Genomic DNA, 8177 nt, shown 5'->3' with positions numbered 1-8177 from the left:
CACTCAGAGCAATCTAATCATAACATTTTACAGAATTGTAAGGAATCCTAAAGATCTTCCCTAACAGCCTCACTTAACAAATAAGGGAGCGAGAATGCTTACTATATCGAGCTGTGTGCTATACACATAATTTTTAAATAAACATTACATAAATTTATATGAGATGACAACAATGCTGTATCAGAGAAGGCTGAGCTGCAGTTTTGAGAAATGAAAGAAGAGGAGGAAAGGTAGTAATTTATGGAGAAACAAATCTTGAGTATGTGGCTTGAATATTTCTCAATTTTTCAATAACAGCTCCATGTAGACAATCATACCAATAATTAATGTATACATACAGCTTTACATTTTCAATCTATGACTTCATTTTCTATTTGGACAATAAGTATGGAAATCTTTAGTAGAGAAGGTGCTGGCAACAGTACAGAACATAATGTCCCCTGGGACAGGAACCTCACTCTTTCTTTCATTATGATGATGCTAATCTACTTCTATTATTTACATCGCCCACTGTGCATTATAAACTGGTAATTTAGTGGTTGCAGTATTCTTATTTTTATTGACGATAAGAAGAAAGCCATGCTAGTGACAGCTTTTGGGCATAATATCTTGGATAGGCTCTATAATTGATAATTGATGTGTCCCTTATGAGAAGGGTCTGTTTTCACAGCATTCATTATGCACATCATCAAGTTTGCACAACTAACACCAGGATGTGTTCAGATCAGCACGCACATCTTATTCTACTCATGCCCCTGACTATGAAGCAGGAAACCAAATTTTTGGTTCCAGCTCTTTAACCCAATGATTATCTGACCTTTCAGAAACTACTTAAAATCTCTGAACCTCAGGATTTTGATAGGAAATATTAGGAGAATAGTACCAGCCCTAACTGTTTCACAGAATGGATGAGGATCTGAAAAATCTTAACAGACTTGGACAACTCTTGTGTTTGCTCTTCTTATGCTCATTTCCTCCTCCCAGCATTTGGATGGTATTTAGTTTCCTCTGTGTGTTTTCTTCCCTCCACTCTTCTTGCATTTATAGATATTTTTGCATGGTAACAACCTCAACAGTCTACACCAACTAATACATCCCGAGATTCTGCCCTCTGAGTTTGGAGGAATGCTGCCCCCTTATGACATGGGAACATGGGCAAGAACACTGCTAGACCATGAGTATGATGATGACAGTGAGTACAACGTGGACTCCTACAGCATGCCCGTGAAGGAAGTAGAAAAGGAACTCTCCCCCAAGTCCATGAAGAGGTATGTTGGAGATGGATTGGGAAGAGGGCTGGGGCCAGGGGTGGGGGAGGCATCTTGAGTCAAACTCCAAGTTTTATATTTTACTGTATACATTTTTTCCCGTGAGATTTTGAAGTATTTCATGCTCCCATGATTGGATGTATAGGAATTTTGAGTCAAAGATAAAGTCTTTTTTTTTTTCTTTGTAGTGAGTACATTTAAAATCTACTCAGCAGTTTTCAAGTATACAACACATTATTAACTCTGGTCACTCTGCTGTGCAGTAGGTCTCCACAACTTCCTCTTCATCAACTGAAACTTTGTACCCTTTGACCAATATCTCTCCACCCTCCACCTCAGTGCCTGGTAACAACCATTCTACTCTTTACTCCTATGAGTTTAACTATTTTATATTCCACATAGATGTGACATCATATAGTATTTGTGCATCACGTTGTACCCCATGTATATATGTGATTGTCAATTAAGACAAAGTCATTTGAGATAACCTCAATTTAGTGTTGTTCCAGATTAACAAACAATCTAGCAGGGCCCTTAGAAGTCACCAGATTCAGTGGTTTTCATATTGTACCCTGAGGAACCAAAGGTTTTGATGGTGGCTCAGGCCAACCAGTGGGGTATGGAGAGTGCCTATTTCCACTGTGATGAGAGCAACTCTCCTATCTAAGCAATTTATTAGACTTCTGTAAGATTCCCTTTGACGAAAGCAACCAACACACACACACACACATACACACACATACACACATACACAAACACAAACACTTCAATTGAAACACCATGGTCAAAACTTGTGGTCCCTTTTCAATATCTCTGCCAAGTCTTTGTCTAAAGGTCTAACCATCCCTAGTGCAAAACATTGTGGGGAAATGGTTTTTTGCTAGTCAGCAAGCTTATATTTAAACCAACTTTTAGGCTTCTTAACTCCCTTCTCTTAGAACAGAACTTCTTGAGATCTATTCTCACCCAACCTAAGGGATTCATGGATGGGCTCTCAAAGGATTCTGTTAAGTGCTAAAAGTTGTATGTAAAATCTTGTGTGTATATGTGTGAATGTACTATATATACTTTGTGCATTTTTCTGGAGAAAAGACATATATTTCATCAAAGTTTCAAAAAGTTTTCCAAAACAAAAATGGTTAAATGTAGCTACCTAAGAATAGCTTCCATCTAATAAAGTCATAATCCTAATAATAGTAGTTATAATCTGTTATTTACTCTGCACTTATCATGAATTAGGCCCTTACTAGGTGTTTTTTGTTTTTACATTAATTTATTTAATCCTCACAGCACCCTTTTAAACAGGTATTGTATCCTCAATGTTAAGTAGTCTGTAATAGAGCAGGGTTCCAATCCATGAGGGATGGAGTCTTTCATATTGTTGACATAAAGCTTGTCTACCCTTCATGATGGCATGGCACTGAGCTTTCTCACTATGGAACTGAGCTATGTAAGGATTTGGAGACAGCTGTCATCAGTGTTCATTAGTCTTCTTCTTTGCCACCTAATAAGGGTCTCTTACTTCAGCCATTCCTCCTGTGGCATGTTCACTTACACGGTCCCATAATAAGAGCACAGTTCTCTGCATAAACTCTACAACCTTGTTACACCACCATCACCCACAGTCTGCTCACTTGCACCCACTCCCAAAATTTCTTAACTGCCTTTATTATCTCCAGCCTTACTTGCTCCCCTATCCTCCATTTGTTATCCATATGGCAATTAAAAATCTTTTAAAAGTATAAATTGAATCATTCCACACCTTTGCTTTAAGTTTTTAAATAACTGCAGTTTATACAATGAATAAAACCAACTCATTTTCATGGCTTAGAAGTGGCTACCTGATCTGACCTTGCTTCCCTCTCTCTACCAGGTGTATCCCACCCTCTCCTTCCACCCCTACCTTTTAGACCACAATAGCCTCCTCTATGTTCCTTCAGCCTCTCCACCTTGTTCCTATCTAAGGGTTTTTATGTTTGTCACTACTGCCTGAAATGCTTTTTTCCTTCATCTTCAAATGGCTCATCCCCATTAAAGGTCAACTCCTCAAGAGTTTTTTGATCTTATCACCCGCCTGGTCTTTAGCTCTGTTTCTCCCTCATTCTAGTCATTCCCTGTCAATCCTTTCTTTTCTTCATAGTACCTAGTGATCTATAAAATGATTGATATTATTTAATTTTATATCTGCACCCCATCTCCCCATGTGAGCGTCATAGAGAATAGAGACCACAGTGATTTTGTCTGTCTTGTTCTCCTCTGAATCCCCAATGCCTGGAGAAGGTCCCGTCATACAGAGGGTGCTCCCTAAATATCAGTTGAATGAATGAAGGAGTGCTCTGCTGTCTGTCAGTGACCCCCATTAAGTGCAGTATTTGTAACCGACTAGGTGACGTCTGAGCCCAGTTTTATTACTTGCATTTAGGTTCCAGAACTCTGACTTTGTAGTGTAGACCTCATTGACTTCTTTTTATGCTATTGTTGTTGTCACTATTGCTGTTTTTCAGGCAGCCAAAGCACATTGCTGACTCGTATCCGGCTTCCTAAATCTAGAAAGTCTCTTTACTTATCAATCTATATCCTCCTAATTCTTTATTTCTGTTTAACCTTTTTTCCCCAGTCATATTATTTTAATTGATCTTGTTAGATTTGGCTCAGTCTGTCCACCTTTTGAAGTCCTTTTGGATCCTGATTCTCTTCTCCAATTTATTAGGCCATTTTTCTCCCTGTTCTTTGCTTACAGCACATCAGTGGCCCCAACCCTGAGTTTCTAGCTTCTGACATGGGCCGACTAGAATTTCAGACATCGTTTGTTTGGTGTATGTTTGGCATCATATGAAACATTTGTGATTACACTGGAAAAATCCTGAAGAATGATATTGAGAAACTGCTTGTTTCACTCGATTCTCTTTTTCTCTTTGTCAGGGAGGGAATGGCAGTTCTCCATGCGGGATGGGAAAAGGTTCTCCTACATTTCACCCTGGCTCCCGTTGGTCCTTTTCCTTTTTGCAGTTTTATGTCATTCTTAGAGTGAGGTGGAAAACTCATTGCTTCACCAAAGAGCTGTGGGTAATTCTTCTTTTGGGTAAATTTAGCTACATCATAAGAAGACAACTTTGTGCTCCTATGTAAATTTGTGAAGTAATAGGATAGTCATGTGAAAAGACACAAAGTTCATTATATTGTGAGTATTTTCTAATTAAGGAGTATCTTTTACTTTACATCTTCAGTACCTAGAATAGTGCTAGCACATAAAAACTGCAGTGAGCAATAATTCTAATGTTATTATGGTGATGTGAATTTCTGATTATTGAATATTGAATATATTTTATTGAAAAATAGTAAACATTTATTGTTACTATATGCCAAACCCTATTCTAATGTTTTGTATATTTTGACTCATTTGCTTCTCAAAGCAACTAATAGGGTAGTACTATCCCCATTTTATTGATGGAGAGACTGAGACACAGGGAAGGTAAGTGACTTCCACATGTTGCATAACTACACGGTAGTAATGCTAATATTTGTATATAGGCCATAGTATTCCATGAGCTATATCCTTCACCATTACCATTTTCCATATGCCAGAATTTGTGCAGGGCTTTATACATTATTGCATCTGATCCTCATTATATCTGAATGATGTGGGTGTTATTTTCCCCATTTTACAAATAAGAGAACAAAATCTTAGGAAGTTTAAATAGCCTTCCCATGATCACAGAGTTAGTAAATTGCTATTACTAGCAACGGAATGGGAATCTACTTCTGTCCAAAAGAAATCTAGCCTCTTAAACGCTATGGAATAGCACAATATGGTAGATGCATAATAAATGAATAAATGAGTACTGGATGCCAAATTTAAATTATTGGTTTTCAAAAAATAAAAAAGTTTTTCATTGCAAAAACAGTAGAGGCTGTGTGGAGACCCCTGAGATGTACTATGAGTTATTAATAGACGGCTTTCTCCCTATTGCAGCTGGAATAAACCAATTCATTAACAGTTTTGATCCTGCACAAATAATCCCATTCTTTCATATTAGAGAGTAAAAACAAAAAATCAGGACTAAAACTATAGTACACTCGAGACAGCTATATATTAAAAAAAATCTTAATCACAAACTGTCTTTGCCTGTTTTTTTTTCTGTTGTTGAAGAATTGTTCCACATATAGAACCAACATTCACCATCCAACAATTCTGATATCTATAATGCATGATAAAAGTAAACTGGGGACCTAATCCCAGGTTGACTAATACACTGTAATTTAAAATATTTTGTTAAAATTGTCATATCCTCAAATAATATTTTTTTCAAAAAAGTCATGAAACATGGACTTAGAAGAATGTGTGTGTATTTGTGTGTATATATGTATGATGTGTGTTTTAATAGAATATTATGGCAAATGCAAATGTTTAAATTACCTCCTGCTATCTGAAAAGCTTTGGTGTTTACTTAGGGAATATTATCAGGATGTACCTCAACATTTATATAGTAGATTTAATTTTATGAGAATTTTAAAATTTATATTTTACAAAGAATTGTTTTCTCCATTATCCTCATTACTCTTCATTTCAAATGCTTAAAACCAAAATTCTTTTAATATGGGCATTATTTACTGGGTGAAAGTTAAGACATTGATAGAAGTGCATCCTTACTATGACACATGTTGTGTTCACAGTAAGGAGAGAAACTGATGAAGTCCTTGCTCATGGAACTTATAGTCTAGTGCGTGCCAGTTGTTGAGTTAATGCTCTAGCAAAGGACATTAAATGAACCTTTTTCTGTTTTAACAAGGATTCATATTGGGAAACTCATTTTCTCCATTGGGTTTTACCTAAAAACAGTGTTAAAGGTCTAATTACTAAGTGTTTTGTGCAATTGTCCACTTTTTTAAAAAGTATTTTACTCCTGAACTTTTTAAAAAAGATAATAAACATGTATTACTGTATTTAAAATTGATGCAAAAATCTTTTTTCTCTCTCTCTCCTCCTCCTCTCTCCTCCTCCTTCTCGCTTTCTCTCTTCCTTGAAAATGCACACACACACACACACGCACACACAAACTTCAGTCAGTCCCTTTGCTGAGATAGGCCTCTAATGCCTATTTAACATTGAGATAAAATAGTATAAATGAGTTAAGAAACAAAATCTTTCCTTTTTTTAATGCTCTCACCTTCATTTTCATTCCCTCTTTAGAAAAGCATTTGAGTTTATTTAAATAAAGAAATCGATTTATCAGTTAATCCTGTAATTATTTTTTCTTTGATAATTAGTTCCGTTGCTGTTCTTTTTCATTAGCATGTGCAGTTGTGTTTTAGCTTATAGTCTTTCTTTTCGAAAGTTAATGAGGTCTGTTAAGAGGCATATTGCCACAGCAAAAGCCAATTGGCTGGAATGCAGCAGCAGGGGAAGAATTCATTACCGAGGAGAATTTTAAAAAGGGCAGCTGCTTCCTTAATGCTATAGCTATTAAGATGGCAGTTTCCTGCCACAAAGGGAGCATGTTTCATTGATTTTCCTCCTTCCCGCTTTCATGTTGTTTCCTAATGATAAATTGAGATATAATTCCACCTGCTATCAAACGCATGTATTATAGGGGGGTTTCCAATTATGTGTTTTCCTAATCATAAAGTGTTGCTGCCTAAACAAGAGGGTTTTTTTCTTTTTAAAAGTCTTTAACGATTTTATGAAAGGTTCAAGAGTAAAGTTGATTTTATTTGAATGTTCTAATGGGAAATTTAACAAAATTGCATTCAAATTTGGGATTTTTTTGTTGATGTCACATTAAAATAAAAATGATGGTTAAAGAAAAATGCACATTCATGTTGAATTTGTTTCATGGATTCCTTTAAGACGGGGATTAAGCCTCCTATCATTTCTATTTAATTTCTCCTAATAATCATTTCACTATAGTATTTGTACCATTTGGAAATGTTTATTGGAAAACTTTGGTCCTACACTAAAAATTCTCAATATCTCAAAGAAAAGAATCTTTGCTTCTCACCATTCTATTTAGAGGCCAGAGGGGATTGTTTCTTCACTCCAATGCAAAATACCACTATAAGTGGTTTTTTTTCTAAATGTGCAACATCCACAGTTCATTAATTCCTTGATGTAGGGGAAGATATTCTACATCCATGGGAGAAGTAATGACAAAGAAAAGACAGAGAAGAGAGTATCATGTGGGTGATTATTTGGTAATAACTCACTGACACTGGCTTTATCCTTTCCAGATCCCAATCAGTAGTGGATCCTACAGTACTAAAACGCATGGATAAAAACGAGGAAGAAAACATGCAACCTTTGCTTTCTCTGGACTAACTTCTCTACACCCCTTCACGGATTAGAAATGGAAGGTACTGGTTTTCAGCAACAGGGACAGCACTGTGGAGGAATTATCAGCTGGAAACCTATTTATTCATGTTAATGTAGCATAATATATAATAAGGCATCAGGCTTTCCCATTTGTCTGAACCATGGGTGCCCTGGGCTGGATTAAAAAAAAGTCAATAATTTATTCTGTAAGTGCCAAGTTCTTTGTAAATATAATGTAATCTTCGTGTCAAGTTTGTAAATTTTGGTAGTAATTTAATTTGGAAAGGATTGGCTCAAAAGTCTATACCAGTGATATGAACTCTAACAAAAAGCAGAAAAGGCAAACAATCAAAGCTAATTAAATGTAGCCCTGTTTCCTATGAAGCCATATTTCAGCTATCATAGTGATTGTTTTCATTGTTTTTCTCTGAAACTGTGTCGGTATTCAAACATACTTTTAATGAGCACAGGGAACTAAATGATTCTAGGAAATTATGACAATTAATGTATCCTGTCTAGTGATTTTCATTTCAGAGAAAAACATGTCTTAGTGACTTTAACTGGCCTTGGAGTTTGGAGACAAGGAATGGCAGATGAGC

General features: G+C 36.1%; 1 protein-coding gene across 1 annotated transcript in view; it reads left to right on the top strand.

Moving 5' to 3' along the window:
* The window catches only part of CLVS2 (clavesin 2), an 80852-nt gene extending 72953 nt beyond the window's left edge, over window positions 1-7899 (top strand). Inside the window, exons 5-6 of the mRNA XM_012643810.1 lie at window positions 1048-1268; window positions 7497-7899. Of these exons, the coding sequence (XP_012499264.1) occupies window positions 1048-1268; window positions 7497-7584 (309 nt within the window). The 3' untranslated portion in view covers window positions 7585-7899. The remainder of the gene's footprint in view (window positions 1-1047; window positions 1269-7496) is intronic.
* The last annotated feature ends 278 nt before the right edge of the window (window positions 7900-8177 follow it).

This window comes from Propithecus coquereli, unplaced genomic scaffold, assembly GCF_000956105.1.
Source record: "Propithecus coquereli isolate 6110/MARCELLA unplaced genomic scaffold, Pcoq_1.0 Scaffold200, whole genome shotgun sequence".
NCBI classification, from domain to species: domain Eukaryota; kingdom Metazoa; phylum Chordata; class Mammalia; order Primates; family Indriidae; genus Propithecus; species Propithecus coquereli.
This window is presented reverse-complemented; position numbering and strand designations above follow the sequence as displayed.